This window comes from Perca fluviatilis, chromosome 3 (assembly GCF_010015445.1).
Source record: "Perca fluviatilis chromosome 3, GENO_Pfluv_1.0, whole genome shotgun sequence".
Taxonomy (NCBI): Eukaryota; Metazoa; Chordata; class Actinopteri; order Perciformes; family Percidae; genus Perca; species Perca fluviatilis.
The window spans coordinates 41549991-41574238 of NC_053114.1; the positions used below are offsets into that span (position 1 = coordinate 41549991).

Sequence of the window (24248 nt, forward strand, 5' to 3'; positions counted from 1 at the left end):
GTCGGACCAAAGACTACGGGGACTTCCGTTGTTGCCTTTTCTTGCTGGATAACGATGGCTTTCCCAGAGTTTACATCGGAATAATTAAAGTGGTATGTAAATAAATAACCAATCCAAAACACCGAGCACGCCCGAAGTATGTACACAGTTACAATGAATATTAAAATGATTGATAAATCGCTCGTGAGTCACATACCTTTGCGAACCAAACACCGTACCGCTAGCATAGCTAACGTTAGCTGTGTTGGTCGATGTTGGCCAGAAATGCATTTGCCCTGCGTTAGCTCCAAGTCACACCGAGAGGAGACAACTTCTTGAATATAATATATTAATATAGTTTAATATAAGAGAGCCCTAATGCCCTGCTTGATTAGAATAAGTGTAGCTTGACTTAAATATGACGACAAGTTGTTGTAGTACAACCTAACTGAATTAAACCGCTTTAAAAACTCAAAAAGTACAATTAAATAAACAATATTGATATTGGATTTAGCACTGAGAAGGCCAGCTGTGTGCATTCAAATATTGTATTTAATATATTCAATATGCATGCACCTGCAACTGAAAAAAATTAAAGTACCTGATATGAATATGTATGTATTGATATAAGTGTATGTATTGAGTGTATATTGGAAAGTACCCGCGTTATTCTGTTTTAAATTTAATTTCAAAATTAAAAGAGAAACCCATTGAGAGCCATCTCAAAACATCTGTACAAAACTAACAATAAATCAAATGAAATGACAAAGTTATCACCATTATTTTATACGTTTTTATTGTGTAATTTTAAAATATCCTATTTAGTGAAATTAGGTCAGTTTGAGTTTGGCCTGCGTTAGTAGGCCTGCTTAAACATTTATTTCTCTACGGTGTAGCAGGCTCTTTCATACAGGCATTAACAATGAATGCACATGATAATTGAGGTTTTCGGGTTCCTAGACTAGATTGCAGATAATTATCTTCATTAATACCTCTACTTTTTTAACCTTTTGAAGGAATTAAAGGAAAGCTGTATTTGCACTGACTCCTGAAAGAACAATAGAACACACCTGGTCAGTTTAGGGTCTTTAGACCTTTATCACAGCAGACATTTTCACCTGTCATAGCAGGAAAAGCTCATGAACCATTGAAGTGTCACAGTAGGCCATGTAAGTCTGACACCATGCAGAGATACCAGACCCCTTGAGCCGGTGAACCTAAATGAAATGCAGTGTTCCCCCCCCCCTCAGTGTATTGCAAGCCTGGTGAAAGCCTGGTCAAAGCTCCAGTCAGCTTTTAGCACTGTCTTAATGTAGAGCCCTTTGGGATCTGTCTTAGAGCTTTTTTAAATGCTCAATTTTGTGATTTTGTCCATGATTCTGCTACCACAGAAACTATTGGGCTCTACATTAATGCTGCCATCAGTCTGTGACTGGCCCCAACTGGGCCCTTGCTACCGGGCTGAACAACCTTTGTGGGGGAAACCCTGGAGTGCATTCATCATTCATGTTATTAATTCATGGTTTGCTATTAATTTAAATGTTACATTTTTGTTATTAAAAAAGTATATTCATGCTGTTTAGATAACGTATACACTTCACACTGTCTGTCTCTTGATTGAAAAAAAAAACCCACTATAGGGGTGCATGATATAGCGACTCAATATCGTTATCGCAATATCACGTTGTGCAGTATTATATCGAAAGGGGTTGTAATATTTGCAATATTTAGTTTATTTTGTGGAGTGCTGCGTCCCGTCCGTTGGCTGTGTGGCTGAGTTGTGTTTGATTTAGAGCTTGAAACGCTGTAATGATCATCATGTCTCATTGGCCAGTTACCGCGCCACTTGCACATGTTACACATCAGCGCACGGGTCCGCTACGTGACAAACCCTATGGAGCGTACCACGTGTGTGCATATTTCAACAGAGTGACAGTGTGAGTGAAGAAATAGATAGAGACAACAAAACGGAATGAATCAGAGAAGCAAAAGAAAAGTTGTGTCCTGTTCTCTTTTATTTATATATTTTATACTGTCCAACCAGTAGAACATGTCCTGTTCTCTTTATTTATATATTTTATACTGTCCAACCAGTAGAACATGTCCTGTTCTCTTTATTTATTTATTTTATACTGTCCAACCAGTAAACATGTCCTGTTCTGTAGGTCCTTATTTATTTATTTATTTATTCATGTTGGACCAGTCCAATATGACAGTCAGTTGAAATAAACCTTGTGTTGTATTTATTTGTTATGAATCTATTTTGATGCGTTTTCCCATAACTTGTAATTTTTGTATATGTTTAAAAGTATTGAAATTAATATCTATATCGCAATATCACATTTTGTCAATATCGTGCAACCCAATCCCACTAATGGACATTATCGTCAATCTGATGGTCAAGAAAACAGTAAAATACTACCTGTTTCCTTGCTTTTGTACTGCCAACACTGTCAGTAGGGTCTAGCTGGTGATCGACGCTGTACTTCTTTCAATAAACATTTTGTACACCAACTTTATAAATAATGCACCTGTGTAGACACACTGGGTAATTTTTTGACTCTACATTAACGGACTGTTTTTATGTAGAGCTTTTCTAGTCTTATTTTTATTTATTTTTTTCTTCTTTTATTAGGATCCCCATTAGCTGATGCAACAAATGCATCCGCTACTCTTCCTGGGGTCCACACATAACACATAACATGAATAAACAAACTATCACTACACTGAAACAGCAAAACAGCAAATTCTCATAAAATACAAATATACATATATACACACTCACATATGGACATATACATGCACACACACATATATACCTCTACATACACATACAATATACTCTATCTACCAATATAAGTTAACATAAAAAATCCTTTTATTTGTTTTTTAAAACTCATAATATTTGGAATTTTAGCAATATGACCTGGAAGAGAGTTCCATTCAACCATAGCTCTATACAACACTGTACGTTGTTTTGAATTTGTTCTAGATTTTGGAATAATATATTTACCAATTACGGCATGCCTCGTGAGATATGTATGTACATTAGAGCTCAGAGTAAGTTGCCTATACAGACAATCTGGAGTTTTCCATAAATTAATTTTATTTATAAAGCCAAGGAGTGATGTTTTTAACCTCTCATCAACCATTCTTAAGGACTATTCAAAACGCTTTTAAATGTACAGGAACCATTCCCCACTCACACACCTTCACACACTGTGACCGAGGCCGCCGTACAAGGTGCCACCTGCTCATCAGATAAACACTCACACACATTTACACTCTCCGATGGTGCAGCATCTGGAGCAATTCACGGTTCAGTGTCTTGCCCAAGGACACTTCGACAAGAAATTGCAGGGCCAGGGATGGAACCACCAACACACACACACACACACTCTCTCTCTCTCTGAGAGCTTCTGGTAGTAGTTGTCGTGTTAAGTATTTATTCTGCCTGTAACCTGCTTTTTATTTTTCGGTCCAGGTTGATGGCCAGCCTCGCTCCTCCCGTCCCATCTGCTCTCGCCTCGTCTCTTTCCACGTTGCTTCCCTGCGGCTTCGCTGTGGGGCCTTCGCGGCTCTGCGGGGGCAGGATGGGGCTGTGGTGGGTGGGCCGCTCGCTGCAGGCTGGATCCCTGCTGGGCAGGGACGGGGACACAGAGTGGACCTCGAGGTATCACAGTGACCCGATGGCTCAGAGCCGAGACGGTGAACTTACGATGAACTCTGAGTCCAAATCGAGTGAGACCAACAGCTCAGAGGCAGAAAAGGTAAATTGAATACACATTTAAAAAAAGGAAGGACATTAATACAGACACATAGCATGCAGACAGAGCAGGCTGTTAACTCTATTAAAGAGCCCCTATTATGCTCCTTTTCAGCGTCACATTTGTACTCTTGGGGTCTACTAGAATAGGCTTGCATGCTTTGATGTTCATGCTATGGGCAGCACAAACTGGGCTGGCTTTCTCAATCAGTGACATCACTAATTAAGGAATTTCAAACGGGAATGTGGGCAAGGCATTTTTAGGCAGTTGAGAAAAAGTGTTGTCTGTGGGAGAGAAAGCTCCACTTGGAGTGAAATTTGTTGTACTTTATACACATATTACACACACAAAATAACTATACAACATATTAAAAGAGCATAATAGGGGCTCTTTAAGGGTTTTGTCCATGTAGATTTCGTTTTTTGGCATTTGTAGGCCAGCTAAAGGCTCTGACACACCAACCCGATGGCCGACCCTCGGCAGAAAAGGCAATAGGGCTGATCATTTGGCTCCCGTCTCCCCGTGTCGGTCCAAAAAGTGCCTCAGAACACACCGAAGCGACGCCGACCTGAGCGTACATTCTGCGCGTGCGCGAGACGTAATACGTCTCCTTAACAGCAGGCGGCGCTAATCTGTATTGTCGCCCAAAAAAATGGAAATGACGGAACATCTCCTAGTAAGCACAGAGCACGCTGTCGTCAGTCATTGTTTTCATCAGAGAGTGGTGATAGTAGTCCAGAAGGGTCGTTGTTGTCATTACTCGCTGAACGGAAGAAAATACGATGGCTAGCAATAAGAAGATACCGGCGCTGTCAGCTCTCAGGCTTCTTCTTGTAGAAGAAGCACTGATTCGCTAGCCAAGGGCTAGCACTCCACCAATCAGATTGGTCATTGAGTCCGACTGCCCACTGGCCGATTCAACAAGTCAAATCGGTCAAAATGAACGCTGACGGCTCCTCAGTGCGGAACACACCGGACAGACTCGAGTCACCGACCTCGCCAGACGGCCAATAATCGGGTTGGTGTGTCAGCGCCTTTAGACTTGAATAGGGAAAAGAGAGGGCGAATGACATGCAGCAAAGGGCGGCAGGTCGGAACCGGACCCGCGGCCGCTGCGTTGAGGACTGAACTTCTGTATATGGGCCTCTACATATGGGCGCTCTACCAGGTGAGCTACCCAGGCGATTTTATTTGAAAATGAAATGAATAACTTGTTTTTATTCTACTCAATATAGAATATTGACCTTCAAAAGAGTTTTGCAATCTTAGTTCTGTGTACTTTTGTCTATTGAAGTTTGCGGTCTATAAACTTTGTTTTGAAGGCTTGTTTATTCAGTTCTGTTGAGATCTTTCTTCTCTCGCAAGAAGAAATTCTTTGTGTGAAAGTGTGAAACAGATAAAAAAAATATATAAACCATAAACACAATAAAAAACACAATATGGTAAATAAACACAGTGATGGAACTATATAAAAAAGTTTGTGTGATAAGACAACAGAAAAACTGCTACAATAAGAACAGGATAAGAGAAAGTGCTACGCTGTGCAGGGAAGCAAGGAGGAGTTCATGGAATATATTTATATTAGAATTAAGAGCACTTATGTTTAATGTTTGCTATGTTCACGATCTTAGATCAGCGTGTTAGCATGCTAACATTAGGTACCTGGCTCAAAACATAAACCAAAGTATTGGGCAAATTGAAATTTTGACCTGATGGTGGTGCTAGATGAAAAAGGTTCAGACATCACCAAAGTTATTGCAATTCATCCTGAGGAGGAAATGAACGTGTGAACCAAATTTCATGACAATCCATCACAATAAGGGCCTCTTTACAGTCGCCGGCCCCGACCTGTCGCGCGACAATGTGATGTCAAAATGGTGTAGATCTCGCTGGCGCGCCAGGATTTAAAGGAGGTCGTTAATCGTTGTGTAGACATTCTGAAGTATTCAAAGTGCATCTCTTTGCCATTGTTTCCCTTTTTCTTCTTCTTCTAGTCCGTAGAAAGAGCAAAGTCGGTAGCCTTTCCTCAGTTGCGACACCTCTGTTTAGGAGAAGACTGCAACTAGTGTCCACGCGCGAGTTTAAACAGTTACGGCGCTCCCAGGACGTCACACTGTCGCGCGCCAGGTCGGGAACTGTCAAAACGTTTGACTCAAGACCACAAACGTCAACCTCATGATTGCGCCAGAGGGAAAGTCAGAGGATCAGCAAAGACGGTAGGAATAAATCTCTGGCAATCCAACCAGTTGACGTTGAGTTATTTCAGTCTCCCGATCCACCCGACTTTGCTATCCATAGAGCCGTTTAGTGAGCTTGGCTAAAAACACCATCTACTTCCTGTCAACATTCAGCCATTTAACCTCCCCAGAAAACATAGTATTGAAAAAGGAAGAAGATACATAAAGTATATAGTGGAAAACACTGGAAAATAAAACAGAAAACTGAAATGTGCAGGAGGAGCCAAACAGATCCCACAGTGGCTTGTCAGGTGCCCCTCCTAATGTAAGACATTCATTTAAAATACAAACAAAGTAGTGCAAAAATATGTGACGCAGCTAAAGAAAAGGCATAATTAATCAGGTATTAAAACAAAATAAATGTGTGCCTGTAAACTTAAACACGGCTTTGTTTCTCCATCATGCAGCTAACACTCTGAGGCCCATTAAGTGCACATAAGTGCAACATAAATGTGCAACATCATTTTGTTCCAGTGCTTCAAATCTTGGGTGCTGTCGTCAATGTACCAGTAGTCATATTTAGCCTGCACAGAAACCTACAATTATCATTGGTTTGGCACACAGTAATGAGTACTCTGCAACAAATATGCGGTCTTTGTAAAAACCGAAATGCAACTGTGAAATCAGTTTTATGAACGTTTATCTAGTTTTGTGCGGTTTGTCTCATTTAGTTTCAAAACGTCTCACGATTTTACATTCGACAGCAGCAACGTGTTTACTTTGAAACCATTTTATCTCCGTTGCAGACAGAAGGAGGACAGTAATTTAGTGCCGAGTCGTGGGAAGATAATGAACCAGTGCTTGTCATAAAACATGAGCAGGAAGTGTCAGAGCAGCCTCACAGATAAACGATAATTTACAAGTCCACGGCAATAAATACATATTCAGAGCACAACCTACCTATCAGTTCATTTTTTTAAATTGTATACCAAGTGGGACTGAGTCCGACATGGACAGTAATCATCACTTTTATGGACATTAATATAAAAGTACCTGTCAATCAATCTGTAGACATAGAAAGTAGGCTCATGATTCATTCACGAAACATGTTAACTATAGCAATGGGGTCTTAGCCTTGGAGTTCTCTCAGTTGCTTAGTTAAAGTTGCTCTCAGCAGCGTGGTGAATAGGCTGTCAGTGGAAACTCTGAGCAAGGAACTTTTAGTGCCATTTATAAAGGACTCCTCCGTTTGTGTTGTGTTGTGTAGGCACTGATGGAGATAGCAGCAGATAAAGAAGCCTTACTGCAAAGAGCTGTCTGGATCAAGTAAGTCGACACATTCACACAAAAGTAACTTTTGACTTTTTGTCCTCTTAATCAGATTTTGTAGAGATACTTGGTTTGATTTCTTGTCCATAAAATGCTAGTCTGGATCAATGGAAGTACATTTCCCGGATAAAGCCTGACAGCGCTGGGTGTCTGGAAATGGCAAGTTTTGAAGGAAATTTGGATGCCTGCTTGGTTCGTTCGGGGAATAATTGTAAAGATTTACAAAGAATATGTTTACGCCGTTTATTTAGCCTGGCTGACACCAGAGCCTTCTCAGTTGTAACTGAGAATGGGTCTGGGCAAGGTTCATTCGCAGCACATTTCCAAAGGGGCGTCACCAACGGACACCGCTCAAATGCCTCTGGGCGCAATTGGATAGTCCTTCAACCAATCAGAGCAAACATCAAATTTGCCTGAAGTTCGTCAGGGTTTTCCCAGGCTAGGAAGTAAGTGTTTCTGGCATTTCCTCTCTAACTGGGACGTTTTGGGACCGATTGGTGGGATTGCTTGGGACGAAGTACACACAGCGATAGACTGGTAAAAGTAAGTTACGTTTAACCATGTATCCAGCTAATTTAAATAGCTCATGTTACTGTATTGTGTGAACAGTTAATTTCATTTTATATTGTATGAGGCGTTTTCTTTTGCAGGTTGCATATGTTCCACCAAAACAAGTTTCTTCTTCCCTGCTAGATTTAGCAGAATGCATCTGTGGTCTAGCCAGATCTAGTCTATATCATTGACACATAAGTGCAACATCATTTTGTTTCAATGCTTCAAATCTTGGGCGCTGTCGTCAATGTACCGGTAGTCATATTTACAGAAACCTACAATTATCATTGGTTTGGGCCTGAAAGTTATCCAAAATCAGTACTGCAGTACAAAAACACACAGTAATGAACACTCTGCAGCACATATGCGGTCTTTATAAAAACAGAAATGCAACTGTGAAATCAGTTTTATGAACGTTTATCAAGTTTTATGAACGTTTATCAAGTTTTATGAACGTTTATCAAGTTTTGTGCGGTTTGTTGTCTAACGTATTGTGTGAACAGTTACCTTTATTTTATATAGTATGTGGCGTTTTCTTTTGCAGGTTGCAACCAAAACAAGTTTCTTCTTCCCTGCTAGATTTAGCAGAGCCACCGTCGCTGCTTCCTGAGCTTAGCGCCGCACAAGACGATTGTTTTTATTTCTCCTATTGCAGAATGCATCTGTGGTCTAGCCAGACCTAGTCTATATCCTGGACGTTCCACTTCCGGGATTGCTACGGTGCCGCAGGAAATTCCGCTGGATTGCATGTCTTTTCGCCAATTTCCGTTTCCTTCCGCCTTCTTTTTTGTCGGATTTATAGGTGCAATGCAAGACTAATAATATGCAAAATACAACATCTCGGGCTTTGTTAAGTCCTGGACTTGTTTTCATCGTTGTCCCTGGTGTTTATAGTCAAGTTAAACTTTGATCTGAAGAAGGCGCTAGATCACCAAACTGATTAGGATGTATCCTCTGGTGAACATGAATCTCTGTACCGAATTTCATATAGGTACCGAAATATTTCAATCTGGACTAAAGTGGTGCAACAATTGATGAACAACACCATCCAAGGAGCCATGCTGCTAGCTGGAAAACTGAATCATAAAAGCGGATAATCAATCATTTTTAAAATGAAATGGACAATATGGTCTATACTAGACAGCTAAAAAAATAGCATCCAAAAAGACAAAAGTTGCTTGGCATTATTCAAGGTGCAAACATCAATGGTTAAAATAGTGAGACATAAAACAGTGTATTCAGATATCCACATCCTTTTGTGGGAATTTTATCCTCAGTATATTGCAGTATTTAACTTCAGGAGGGTTTGACAGTTTATTCCAGTTGCGGAAATCACGATACAGAAAACAATCTTAGTCATGAAAATATCAGGATTGAAGGATGCTCAAATTAATCAAGATGTTATGTAGAATCTTACATTAGAAATGCTTGTCTCACTAGGGTTGCTCAATTATGGAAAAAATCATGATCACGATTTTTTTTTTTTGGTCAATATTGAAATCACGATCATTTAACCCGATTACTAATTGAGTTTTGGAAATATGTTGCAATTGAACTTAAAAAATCAGTGAAAGAGTTAAACATATCAACAGGGAAACTAATTTCCCTTCATACTTTTTCCTTTGAACTTTTTTTCCCCTTCAGAACACAAAATAATATAATTTTTTTTCGATTACTTTTGTTATCGTTATCAACAAAATTGAAGTCACGATTTATAATTTGATTATTTGCACAGCCCTACATCTCACCATCTGATATCGTCTTCACACCTCACTGAAGAGCATCTCTTCCCCCAACCAGTTCTTCTCTCTCTGCTCCATATTTCAGGTTATTACCATATCGTGTTTAGGGGGGGGGTCTAGTTTTAGCTCTAGATGGGGTGGTATAGGGGGACAATAATGTCAGTAGATTTTTATGACTATGTATCTGTATTGTATACTGTAAATACTGTCTGTATTTTATTGCGCCATCTACCTGTCCAGGGACTATTTGCTACAACCTGGCACAAGACATCTAATAATGTTTTTTTTGTGCACTGCCCCTGTTCAAATAAATAAATTACAATTAAAATGTTTGTCAGTGCTGTTGTTTGTGTGTTGGCTGCACTTTCTTTTTCTACTGCTGGCAGAGTATGTTGTGCCAACACTTACTCTTGCTGCAGGCAGTGTACCGTGTTGTATCCTGATTTAAAAACGGCCCTATTTTTCTCTCCCAGAGAGTGAAAGTGGGGCAAAAATTGCACTTTCATTTGCTGCCACCGCGGCTTAATTAGAATTATCATAAAGCCCATACTTCCACGTCATATTTGACTTTATATGCATTATGGGAACGTTGAAGGTCTTGTATGTTCTAAATCTCTGACTGTGTTTGATTGGTACATTTGCTTAGACACCCACAGGAATGAAACAGTTTTCCCTTCATGTCAGACCTAATTCAATGCATTGCAAATACTCTTAACTGTCATTATATACAGTATGTGCATCATATTTAAATTCAGTTTAACATAGGGCTGGACGATTAATTGAAAATGTATCAACATCCAGATTCTGAAGCTGTTATCGACGTATTTTTCCCATGACGATGATTCTGATAATTTATTCCTGTTGATCTCCTGAAAAACATTCTACCACGTGTGTAGTCAAGTGACTTCGCCCGGACCAGTCAGCCGCATGGAAAGCATAATGGAGCGTTTGGATAACTCGTCGTCTGGAAGCATTTTGGCTTCAGAAGAGATCATTTAGAACAGCGTGATTAATTATCGTTCATTTATCCTTGTCGAGATAAAATGCGCACTTAATCGTGATTAATCGATCATATCGTGCAACCCTAGTTTAACATCTTTCTGTTTGCATCCATTTGTGTTAATTTCCCCTCAGATTTGCCTGCCAGGCGCGAAGCAGATCCCAGCAGAACGTGTCAGTGCAGTGTGCCTGTGGCGAGGTGTGTGCGGGCGGGTGTGCGGATGTGTGTCTGCGCGTGTGCCGGGACATCCAGCCTGGAACGGAGTTGCTGTTGTACGGAGACACCGTGGGGAAAAGTCAGACAACAGACAAACCTGACACACAGGACAGCTCCACTGGACACACAGGTACGGACCATGGATATATTATGAGAACTGGATACAGTGTTTGAGGCGGCGCTCCGTTCTTTCCTACGGGAGTTGCTCAGTGGCGCATGAAGTCTTCATGGAGCCTAACATTTACCGGGATGATCGGCAGTACTTCCGCTCTGTGCGGCCCAAAGAGCCGGCTCGCTAGGGACCGGCGTCGGCCAAGCGGGCCCCTTCCACTTTCGCGCTCCGCTAACTTGACTGGGGATTAAATGATTTAATCGTGCGGCTCTTCTAGACTTTCCAAATGATATCACACCGAATGGATCAAACTCTGACAGTAAAACGAGTCATTTCCCAGGGGTTGAGATGCTAAAAAATAAAAAAAATCTATGCACTGATTTATGACCTCTCTTTCGCTATGTAAGTCTATGGGTAAAAGTCTTTTTGGGCCCCATGGCATCACGTGACATCAAGCTCTGTGATATTTTTCAAGGTGCATACATTAACTTCATTAAGTCCAAAATGACATTGCATAAAGTTGCTTCAGTTCACTTTAAATTCATTCACACTCTCCACCTGGAGGAGCTAGAGGGACATTAAACTAAAAGTTGAGGAGACTCCATAACAACAACATTGACCCCAGAACACCAATGTTATAATTACAGTCCCAGTTACAGTTGAATGAAAAGGCCTGTATGTGAACACAAAGGTCTTCGTACGTAAATGAGCATAAAAGCAGAATCTCCACGCCGTCATTCAATGAACATCCCAAACATCCGTTAGTTTCATTTGAGAGCTTTGTGAAGACAAACCCTCTCTGATCTCAACCGGAGGATAAAAGCTGGAGGTTAATAATTAAGGGATGAATCATTTCCGTGGAAAGTAAAATACAAACACCAAGCAAGAAAACTAAATCATTAAAGCACATTTGATAAATAGGAATGATATGCTCCCCAGCCCTGCTAATCCATTAGCAGCATTTATGTGCTGTGATTGATGGGACATTAATGAGGACCTTTACCCAGCAGCAACAGACCGTAGCTCCACTGTGGATATCTTATTACACTCTTGCTCCTGTGCAGTGCTTATTTAAACAGATTGAGCCTGTAAATCATGCATGCATCTCCACAACAATTATTAATACTTAATTCAAGTTAAAAAGATAAGAAACAATTGGTCCCTGCAGTACTACATTGTTATGGTAGCAAATATTAGTCAGATTCCGAGGGAGAAAGGAAAGGTGTAATATAGGCATATATAAGTATAATAATGAGAAAAGAAGCTTTAAAATGAATACAACATAATGAAAGATTAAAAAAGCAATCAAATAAAATCCAAACAAGTATAAATCCTCACAGAAGAAAAAAACACAACCAGATGTTACATTTGAAGTAAATACTGTACATACATACAGTATAAATATACGTAGGTACATGGTGTAAGTACAGAACATGTATATTAGGGCTGGGCGATATGGAGAAAATCAAATATCACGATGTTTTTGACCAAATACCTCGATATCGATACCGTAACGATTTTGTAGTGTTGACTATAATGGTGCTTTCACAAAATATTTACACAATGAGATTTTTGATAAATAATCATCAGTAATGTGGATATAATGACTAAGTGGGTAAAGGTGAATAATAGAACAGCTACAACAGTCTGGTAAGTTCAGAAAATGACATCACTTTACTGTAACGCAGCCTTTAAAACACTTATGCAATATTACGATATTACGATATCCAAAATCTAAGACGATATCTAGTCTCATATCACGATATCGATATAATATCGATATATTGCCCAGCTCTAATGTATATGTATAGATATTTTTACTAAAAGGTATTAAATCACCCAGGGAAGGTAACTAAATACATGTTCTTGTGTAGTGCACTTGAGTGCAATATTAAGGTATTGTATCTAAGGTGAAAGCTATTCTAAAGTGACAGGTTTTGAGAAGTGATATGAATGTGTCCAGGTCAGTACAGTAGTAGTCTCTCGCTCTTTCTCTCTTCTGCCCACTTTCCACACCCACACACACACGCACATCACTAGATGAAGCCTCATGAAGCATTGAAGCTTTCCAGTAAAGGCTTAATTTGCTCACAATACCACCTGTTGGTCAAAGAGTGTGTAACAGTCCGATATATTACAGATGATCTACAGCACACGTGTCAAACTCAAGGCCCGCGGGCCATATCTGGCCCCTTGCAGATTTAGATCCGGCCCGTATATCAACTTGGGTTCACAATACATTTTGGCCCGTCTAGTTGTGCACCAAACCAAAAACACAGGAAAGTGTTTTTTAAACTGCAATTACCTGTCATTCAAAGCAGAATATGGCAGATTTGCCGACTGAGACCGTAGAAGCAGAGAGTTTTCATATTCAGGCTGTAAAACAGGTTGTTGTTCATTTGCTAAATTCTATGATGGCTAAGGAACTCTTTTGATGACTTTTGTAGGGCTTCATGTCAACATAAATGCGACAAAAAGCGTACAAAAATGTTGGAAAAGGCAAGAAATTTACAACAAGGTGAGAAATGTCTGAGAAAGCCACAAAAAAAGGTGAGAAGAAAAACATAAAAAAGGAAAAAAAGCTACCAAAATGTAAAAAAAAAAAAAAGTGAGATACAGTAACAAAAGCACGTCAATAAACTCTACATGTCTGGCCCTTGGACTGATTCTCTTTTTCCAGTGTGGCCATTAGTGAAAATGAGTTTGACGCCCCTAATCTACAGTATGCTTTTTACTTTATTTTGCACCAGTCAAGACTTAGAAATAACAATGAAGGGTTTCCACGTAATACATTTATATCAAGATAGTGTGGTATAATATGATTAATAAAACTGTATAGAGAGCAGGTCTGTGACAAATATAATATAATTTACTTTTACTTTTACATTTGATACTTTAGGAACATTTTACTTATACTTCTTATGCAAAGAAGCACATTGTGCAAAGTGTCAAACTATTACTTTCCTTCAAGTATAATCTTGAATGCAGGACTTACTTTTCATGCATTATTTATTTACTTTTTTTTTTTTTTAAGATTATTTTTGGGGCTTTTCCCTTTATTTGAAAGTGGATAGACATGAAAGGGGGGAGAGAGATGGGGGATGACACGCAGCAAAGGGCAGCAGGTCAGATTCGAACCCGCGCCGCTGCAGGACTCAGCCAACATGGGGCGAACGCTCTCACTGGGTGAGCTAGAGGTCGCCCCATTTATTTACATTTTTGTGGTACTTTTATCTGAACAATGCATCTGAATGCTTCGAATATAACAACAGCAGAAATGATATGGAGCCCAACAGTGTGTGAAACCTCATGTATACATGAAGTGTTATGTTACTGTAACGCTAACTTACCAAATTACATTTGCAATTATTATCTTTTTGGACTTTTTTTTTTTTCTGTAGGACTGCAACAAAATGACCAAAAAATTGTCAAAAAATTTCCATTACAAATTCCAAGCCTAAGGTTATCCTGACATAGCTTGTTTTTCTCTGATTAAATAAAAATATGACTTTTAGTTTATAGATATTTATAGTTTAAGATATAAAACATTTGAGAAGCTGGAAGCAGAGCATGTTTGGTATTTAATGAATGACAAACCACTTCAATTCAATTATCAAAATTCTTGCACATATTTATCTTCCAATCAACTCACCATTTTACACTGCTTTACTGTCATTTTGTTGTTGGACAGATAACCAGCTGACGCACAACAAGGACCCAGAGACCGTAGTTACCGACATAGGGATCGTTCAAGAGAAGGGAGAGGAGACGGAGGACAAACAGGAGGAAGAGGAGGAAGAGGAGGAGGAAGAACGGCACAGAAACCCACGCAGATGCATCAAGAGAAGTCGCCCAGCCACACACCTGAGGAAGAGGAGAGCGGTGAAAATCCTGGACAGTGACCCTGACGCTCACACACGCAACAATGACATCACAGCAGCAGGAGGACACACAGGCAGCACAGGTAGTGCCCCAGCTGCTGGGGACAGACAGACAGACTTTAAACCTGCACACAGACAGCCACACTGTAAACCTACAGACAGACAGACAGACTTTAAACCTGCACACAGACAGCCACACTGTAAACCTGCAGACAGACAGCCACACTGTAAATCTGCAGACAGACAGCCACACTGTAAATCTGCAGACAGACAGACTGAGTCCGAGTCCGACAGAGGCCTCGCTGTCCCTCCTCCCGTCCGCTGCAGTTCCCGCCTGGCTGCTAAACCACGACGCGTTCACCGTCTGACCAGCCGGGGGAGGCAACCCCCCCCTGCCTGCCCCGACCCCGCCACGCAGACAGAGGGACAGAGCCGGAGTTCCGCCGAGCACGCCGCATCTGTCCCAGAGAAGGCGGCGTCCGTGGAGATCTCCCACCCTGACGCCGAGGCCAATTCGGAGGCGATCGCAGCAGCGTGCGTTGCCGGGGCGTCCCTTCCGTGGCCTCCGGAGGTCAGAGAGCGGCGCTACAGATGTTCCAGCTGCGGGAAAAAGTTCTACCAGATCGGCCACTTAAAGAAACACCAGTTCAGCCACACGGAAGAGAAGCCCTTCAGCTGCCAAGACTGTGGGAAGAACTACACCTCGGCAGAAAGCTTCAGAGCCCATCAGGTGAATGAGGATTGAGCAGATCAAAACAAGGTTTTCAGCGTGTTAATACAGTTACTCTTTAAGCAGTCAAAAGATGCTCTCCAAAGTGATGAGCACCAGTATATAATAATTTTTTTTGTCTAATATGAACTTTTTTTTTTTATTGTGAAATGAACTTGCGTTTGGTTTTAGTCTTGGTATGTTCCTCTATAATGTCAGGCATCACCATAATGGTGCAGTTATAATTAGAGCCAGATTTATTGTGGATTTTTTTAGACTGTTTAAACAATGTGACAACAATATATCGGCCAATCTTTCTCTCTATTTATTTATTTATTCTTTTTTTTTTTTTTACATTAACACAAACAAATGTTATTTATAGGCACCCTGTTTAATTTGGTACCGAGATCTATAATAAGCAGAACATTTAAAAAAAATAATAAACTTGTTAATGCTCTCTGGTGGACAAACTGTGATTAATCTAAACTACAAGGAATTATAGGATAAAATGACCTAAAAAAACAAACACTTGACAGCCTAATGGGTTCAGAAAAACAAAATACGTCACTGGTGGCTATTTTTGAACCGCGCGTGTGTGGATATGGGGAGGTTTTTTTTTTTCATCTTTTCTTTACTCACTGCTCCCTTGACGGCTATGAGGTTAGTCATCATGCCGGGTGGCAATTTACTCACCCTCATTAGGTACAATAGCAGTAGTAATAACCGGTTTTGTTTCTAATCATCATGGTTCTGTTTGTAGATGAGTCACCGTGGGGAGCGTCCGTTCCCCTGCCCTCACTGTGAGAAGACGTACGGCCTGAAGCGGGACCTGAAGGAGCACATGGTGCTGCACACCGGAGAGAAACCGTACGTCTGCGAGCACTGCGGCAAGGCGTTTGCTCGCCGCCCCTCCCTACGCATCCACCGCCTCCTTCACTGCAGCCGAGTGGTGTACACACAGCCTCCGAAGGTAGGGAGCTGGGAGTTTTCTAGTAAATTGCACCGCGCGGAAGTTCTCTCCGGTCCAATTAAGTGGCTGGTTCCGATGAGTTTTATTCAGTGCGCAGTGGAGACAGAAGTTCTCGAGAAGCGGTAGGATTCTCTCTGACCAGAGTGAGTTTTCTGGCCAGGGATTTATACGAGGTTGCAGGAAGCAACAGAATAGCAAAAGCTGAGAAGACATCACTCACAAGACTACCTGAGTAGATTTGCATAGACCCAAAAATGAGGTGTGAACACCGCTGGAGCCAACCTGGACTCTGAACAAAAGGTCACAGTCACAGCGAGCAAAGTAAAATGCTTTGTTTAAACACTAAGCTAGACAGAGGGCAGACCGACACACAGGAGATACAGGATGTTTCTTGTTCAGAGAATATAATAGGAACTAAAAGTGACTATACATAACTTTTTAATGTTTCGGAAGGCTACGGATTGCAGAAAAGGTGGCAAATATTTCCCTTCAACCCTTAGAGAATGGAGATCATTGTTTCCATGATCCTTTTTGAATCTATCTAAAATAAAAACCATAACAGCTGAAGCGTTCATTCTTTTTGCAGCAGAAAGCTAAGGCTTCTTAGCCTGGCTCCGCCCTCCTACGTACTTCGGCTCAATTTTCATTTCCCTTCAGCACTCCGTCTGGGTTCGCGGTTTAGTCTTGGGTTTTCTCCGGCTAATTTTTTGGCGGTCCCATCAGCGAACAGAGGGAGTGGCTGAGAACGATGACGTTGAGGCCGTGCGCTAGAGAAATGCGAGCGAATCCATTCGGTACGTTGTGGCAACGCTGCCGAATATCCAGAAGTTAAAGCCTGAGGAAGACCAATCTTTGCCGAGTTGTGTTGGTGGCCATGATGTCGTGGCCCTCCTCCCTATGGGGTTCGGGAACAGTTAGATTTTCCATCTCGCTCCGTTAGTGGTGAAGGAGTTGGCTAAGGCTAACGCTAGCGATGCTAATGCTAAATATAATCCTTGACGGTCTCCTGTCTAGTTGCACATGCGCATGACATACGTCACGACCAAACGTTAGCGATTGGTTATGGCAGATCCAGAGTGGCTCTGGGCACATCCAATAGTTTGAAGTGGCAAAATAATCTATTTTTCTCGATTGTACTATTTTGGTGATCGTTGGGAGTCGAAATCGAAATTCAATTAATTGCAAAGCCCTAAATTCTATTGCAGAGTTCAAAGGGTTAAGAGTGTACACCAGACTAATATAAGATATGATTAAGTAATGATACTTTATCTGCATTACTAGAGATGTAACATAAATATAATACAGAATATGATGCAAAAATCAGTGTAAGATATTAACATAATATAGTACATTATGTTATAGTATGGATATAAGATATAATATAATGTGAGAGGTAGTAATAAAGTGTAATAATATATTGTAGGGTTCAGAAATATGATGTAGAATATCAAATGCAATACAGTATATGGTGTAATATAAACTGAAGTAGATAATAATTATAGTAAAATAAATTAATGTATAACGCAATAAATCAACAGAATATGCTGCAATATGCATTACAGGGCACACTATTTAAAATGGGCTGCATAAATGTTTCATGAGGAAGGAAATGCATTCAACACACACTCGTTAGAGCTCTACACGCTGAGTTCTGTTGAGTAACACTGAATAAAAAATGACTTTTGAGTGTTTACAAGAAAAAGTCCACAGATTCCCTTAAGTGCTTGTTCACTCGTGTGTGGTGACATTTCCAGATGATTGCTGTTTTAATAGGGAGGACAGCGTGCAGCCTAATAAATTCATTTTTCACTCCCGTAACTGTCTTTCCCCTGAAATCCGCCATTAACGGCGCGGGGAGCGTTTTTGAAATCTCTGCTGCTGCTTCCTCTCAGCTATTTGACTTCCCAAAACACCGTTTCTAAAAAGGTTTTTCTCTCTGCACCGCTCAGCCCAGTTTTAAAATCTTTCACGTAGCATCTTTAAATTTTGCATGCAGGTCTTGTTTTTTCCTCCCCGAACAGCAGTTTGATTTTAAAAGTATTTAAAAAGAGTGAGGGAAAAAAAGCTTTTTTATTTTTTTTCTTGCTCAGGTGCGGTGCACAGTCTGCCCAAAGCTGCTCGCTAACTCTGGCTCTTTGAGGAACCACATGAAGCTCCACACGGGGGAAAAACCTCACATCTGTCAGCACTGCGGGAAGTGCTTCAGTCAGAAAGGTAACGTCGGAGGCCCAAGACTGATCGTGGAGCTGCAACAAGCTGCCTAACCGTCTCCGTTTTGAAAATGCTGCTTTGGTTGGATGTTGTTTTTCTGTCAGCAGAGCTTTGTTAAAGCAGCGTGTTGCACAGTCCTGGCGCTGTGCTCTGATCGGTTAATGCAAAAATGAACGTACAATGTGATCAATCAGTAATTTGAGCTGAACTGAGCTGGAGAGATCCTGCATCTCGTCTTGTGATCAATTTAGTGACTAGATAAGTCTATACTGACTACAGTACGTTTCATTTCCGGGTCCCTCATTTCGGTCGGATGTCCGCCACCTTCCTCTCCCTTTGTGTTGGCGTTCTAACCTCCGGTGGATTTGTGAGGACTATGGTTAACTGCTCCTCAGATCTCTGCAGGGTAAATCCAGACAGCTAGCTAGACTATCTGTCCTATCTGAGTTTTCTGTTGCACGACTAAAACAACTTTTGAATGTACATATTCCACCTAAACAAGTTCCTTCCTGAGGCTATTTTGCAGAGGCACCGTGATTGGGTCCGGTGCTTAGCGGTTTAAAGAAATGCCAATAAACCAGAGCACGTTTTTCTCCCATCCCGGAATGTTGTGTGGACTAGCCAGACCCTCCTCCACAGCGTTGTGGAGGAGGGTCTGGCAATGCGAGACTAGTGACTAGATGACGGACTAAATAGACGGCTCTCAAATACTTTGCCTTTGCTTTGGGAATTAGTATATTTGCTTGTTTTTCCTGAATCGTGAGATATTTCATAAAGTATATTATCTTCAGTCGTTCAGATGTTCATGGAGGCACTCTTCATTGCCTCCGCTATAGCCTGACTCTGGGTATAAGCCTGCCGTTGCTCGTGTATTGCACGCAGCATTCTCCTCCCCTTCTGCTATCTGCGTGTTACCGTATTCCAAATCCCCTTTGCTACAGGGAAACATCATGAAAAATGTATTTATCAATGACAGGACTTAAAGAGCCTTATTTATGCTAAACTTATCCACGTATCAAATCGGATATTGCTACAGTTGCAGGACCAAAAAGACTTGTGCACGCCGTCTCTCAGGAACTAGATAACGGATAGAGACAAGATGATATCCAATGATAAGGGAAGTTTATGTCATCCAGTGACTGGTTTTAGATATTTTCTATTGAAAATAGTTGGCAACAACACAGCACCAAAGAGAGAAGAACACACTTCCAACATGTCAAGATCTCAAGAGATGTTGGAAATGTTTACACGTTGGGGCACCCCGGTAGTTTACCGGGTAGGGTGCGTACCATTAAGGCTCAGTCCTAACCCCAGCAACCAGGGTCAGAGTCTGGCCCGGGGCCCTTTGCTGCATGTCTTCCCTGTTCTCTCCCTTTTTCCTCTCTGTTTCTGTATAAACAAAAGCATAATATGCCTACAAATTCTAAATGAAAAGGGGCATTTTAGGCCTTTATTACACAGGACAGCTGATGTGAAAGGGGACATAGAGGGGGAATGACATGCAGCAAAGGGCAGAAGGTCAGAATTGAACCCCCGGCCAATGTGGCAACGACTGAGCTTTTATACATTGGGGCCACGCTCAACCCAGTGAGCTATCCAAGTGCCCCGTCAGCGTCAATTTCTGAGGGGCTGGACACCAGGCCGAGCTGTTGGTCATAAATGCTCAGTGAAGCCAACGCAAAGATCTAAATATGACCGCGTTGGAGTACCGAAGCTAATCACGTCCCAGATCGAACACTTTACTGAGCACACAATTAGATATTAATCTTCTCATCTGACCTTTAGAAGGAAAGTTACCGCATTTCCCCAAATGACAAAATATGCCTTTAATTGTGAAAGACAGAAAACCGAATTGTGTTGTGATCACATGGATGAGGTAACTTTAATAGAGTATTTTCAACAAGAGACTATTTTGTAACACTCAGAGGATCCAGTCTCCTGCCGTGATCAATTTCCACAATTTATGTTTTCATTTGTCAAAGTGACAGCAGTAATTCAGTGAGAGAACCTAGTCTTTACACTTTGTTGGACAAATGCATATTCACTCGGCCCCGCTGCAACCAGAGCCTCCCCCAAGTATGATGTCTTTCTGTATCTCTGTCCAACTCTCTGTCTCTCTGACTGTCTCTATCTCTGTCCGACTGTCTGTCTCTCTGACTGTCTCTATCTCTGTCCAACTCTCTGTTTCTCTGACTGTCTCTATCTCTGTCCGACTGTCTGTCTCTCTGACTGTCTCTATCTCTGTCCGACTGTCTGTATCTCTGACTGCCTCTGTCTCTGTCTGACTGTCTGTCTCTATCTCTTTCTGTCTCTATCTCTGATTGTCTGTCTCTCTGACTGTCTCTTTCTCTGTCTGACCGTCTCAGGGAACCTCGAGGCTCATTTGAGAATTCACAACGGAGAGAAGCCGTTCCCTTGCTCCGAGTGTGACCAGAGCTTCTCCCAGAAACCCGACCTCCGTCGGCACATGTTCTCCCACACCGGAGGAGGTTTCCTCTGCAGCTTCTGTGGGAAATCCCTGAGGGACCCACACAGCCTGAAGTCCCACGAGAGACTGCACACTGGAGAAAGGCCCCATCGCTGCCCTGTCTGTGGAAAAGGTTAGAACATGATATTGAAAATTTAAAAGTGAAATAAACACTGTGGATGTGGGGGGGGTAAAGGGATGAAACAGGCTAATCTCTCCTCCTTTGCGATTCCCCCAATTTTCCTTATCACAGGGATTGTAGCTGGGATTGTAAGTCTTAAAATACTACACATAGTGGCTTTAAACCTGCATTAAGTGATTTTGTGACCTCTTGGAGGCAACACAACAAGCTGTAAACACAACAAGCTGTAAACACAACAAGCTGTAAACACAACAAGCTGTGGCTTTTCTACACATCCAGCTGACACATGCATAACAATTCTTAAAATCGGTGCAGCAGAGCCAGAGATATCGTCTTCCACTTCAATGTGAGATTTTAACACTAGACTATTTTCGGTAACACTTTACTTGAAGGTATCGACAAAATGATGACATGACACTGTCATAACTATGACATCATAAACGTTATGAACAAGTCATAAACGTTTATGACTTCTGTCATTAAGGGTCATTTGGTTTTTGTCATGACAAGTTGACATTGTTTGGGTTGTCTTGATTATGACAACTTGACTTTAATCAAAGTGACATTACCAGAAGTTGTCTTGGTCATGACAAGTTGACATTAAATTAGTTTGGGATGTCTTTGTGATGACAACTTGAAATTAACCAGGATGGCATTACCAGAAGATGTATTTGTCATGACAACTTAACATTACATTTCTTTGGAGTGTCCTTATTAAAACAACTTGACATTAAACAGGATGACATTGATGATTCTCTGGTAAGGTCATCCTGGTTAATGTCAAGTTGTCATTACAAAGACATCCCAAACTAATTGGGTCCCTGGTGGAAAATCAGAGTAATGGGCACAGATGGCATTTTAGTTTTTATCATTTAACTTAAATGTGATTGCAGAAGTGAATATTGATATTTTTTGCTAGACTGTTGCACTGCGGGACATGTTCCTTCGTCACCATTAACACACTGTAACAACCAATTTACAGAGAGATGGTTTAAAGAGCCTTACAACCAACAGCTCTAAGGACATGAATGTTTGCACTGTGATAATGAAAATCCAATTCCAAACATTAAGGACACTGTTAATGAAGTTTTTTTATTATCTTGGTTTCCTCATTTTGTAATTTTGGCACTGAGTTGTTCATGTTCTCAAATATTTCGTTTTTTTGATGGCGTAAAATGTAGAATCATTGATTTATTAGTATTTATATCAGGGCTGAACGATTTTGGGGGAAAAATCTATTTGGGATTTTTCTGCCAGATATTACAATTACGATTCGATTTGCGATTCATTAATTTTTAAAGTTCAATATTCACTGTGTAACAGATAAAACATGTTACAGTATGGAGCATTATAACATGAGACACCATCAAACTGCTCTATATTCTCATAAAAGGATGAGAACATAGATATGAATTGCCAGCAATAAGTGTTTTCTCTTTTCATAGGCATGGAACATTGAGCAGTCAAACACAGAACTTTTATCACAAAAGTTATAATAATAAAAACAATTCCAATTAAAGATATGAGTACTGTCCTGTAAACTGACATTTCTGATATGCCTCAGGTTAACAGCAGCATCTACATAATGCACCTTCTACCATCATGTTAAATAAAGTTCTATAAAATATATGAAAAATCCACTGAAAATAGGATATGTAACATTGCACCAGCAATTATCTTATGAAAAAATAGTAAATGTAATAATGAAAAGAGGAGTAAAAAATGTTAAATCAAATGTTACACCAAACATTCAACTAAATATTGAACATTCGATTAATCGCGGTCTTCGCGATTAGCTAATCACATTCTTTCAAATTGCGATTTCAATTTGAAAATGATTAATCGCTGTGCCCTAATTTATATACATTTATTGTTTTCCCCTCAGGCTACACCTTGGCCACCAAGCTGCGGAGACACATAAAGTCATCCCACCTGATGGAGAAGCCGTACCGCTGCCACTGCGGCGCCTCCTACACCGTGAGACAAAGCCTGCTGCGGCACCAAGCTCATCACAGGACCGAGGGAGGAACTCAGGGGGAGGCGGCGGCGGCGGCGGAGTGGGAGGGAGGACATCGAGACGAGACAAAGAACAGCGGCGAGAACGAGTTCGCGCAAGACTTGGCGACTTCGGGCTCCAGTCACCCGAAGCCGATCAGAGGCAGACCCAAGAAGAACTCGCTCCCTCGGGGAGAAGGAGAGAAGCAGCAGGGTCACGTGAGGCGGAAAAGAGGACGAGAGAAAGTGGAGGGAAAGGAGGCGAGAGACGAGACTGAGACCTCGAGAGCAGAGGGGGCAGGAGACGACGAGGCCTCGGCTAACGTCCAACATGTCGTCTACGTCCACACAGACGGCCTGTTGGCGGAGAGCTCCGCCCCTCTGCTCCTCACCTCGGAGGGCTCGCTGCCTGCGGGGACGGGCCAGGAGCTGGTGGAGGTGGTGATATCGGAGGGCGCCGAGCAGTGCATCGTGATCCTTCAGGAGGAGGGGGGCGGACTCTGCTCTGTGGCGCAGACAATTGAGATTAACACAGCGTAGAGTAGTCTATATATCGACGACGTTCCACTTCCGGGATTGTCCAGGTGCCCCCGAAAAATTCCGCCGGATGTCCCTTTTTTATTTATTTTTTTCCTCCTCCTTTGTGTTGGCTCACCTGGTAGAGCGTGCGCCCCATGTACAGAGGCTCAGTCCTCGCCGCAGCAGCTGCAGGTTCAATTCCAACCTGCAGCCCTTTGCATGTCGTTCTCCCCTCTCTCCCACTGTCTTCAGCTCTCTTATCTAATAAAGGCCTGAAATGCCCCCTCAAAAATATTTTATTAATAGTAGTCTATATCCACATATTATGACATTCCCATTCCGGGTTTGCTCCGGTGCCGACGGAAATTCCGCCACGTGTCACGTGTCCGTCACCTTCCTCTGTCTTTGTGTTGGCGTTCTAACCTCCGGTGGATTTGTGAGGACTATGGTTAACTGCTCCTCCGATCTCTGCAGTGTAAA

General features: G+C 41.5%; 1 protein-coding gene across 1 annotated transcript; it reads left to right on the forward strand.

Annotated features, from left to right (window-relative positions):
• LOC120556230 (zinc finger protein 648-like) lies at positions 1–24235 on the forward strand. The gene is made up of 9 exons (XM_039795682.1): positions 1–92; positions 3464–3749; positions 7191–7249; positions 10681–10892; positions 14566–15485; positions 16225–16434; positions 18525–18648; positions 21012–21245; positions 23140–24235. Exons 2-9 carry the CDS (start codon positions 3468–3470, stop codon positions 23787–23789), a joined length of 2691 nt encoding a protein of 896 aa, XP_039651616.1. The 5' UTR covers positions 1–92; positions 3464–3467; the 3' UTR covers positions 23790–24235.
• Positions 24236–24248: the final 13 nt, after the last annotated feature.

Excerpts from the sequence above, each read along its gene's own strand:
- LOC120556230 (XM_039795682.1), top strand. The coding sequence starts at position 3,468 with ATGGCCAGCCTCGCTCCTCCCGTCCCATCTGCTCTCGCCTCGTCTCTT. Across the intron at positions 3,750-7,190 it reads ACAGCTCAGAGGCAGAAAAG|GCACTGATGGAGATAGCAGC; the intron begins GTAAATTGAATA and ends TGTGTTGTGTAG. Across the intron at positions 15,486-16,224 it reads AAAGCTTCAGAGCCCATCAG|ATGAGTCACCGTGGGGAGCG; the intron begins GTGAATGAGGAT and ends TTCTGTTTGTAG.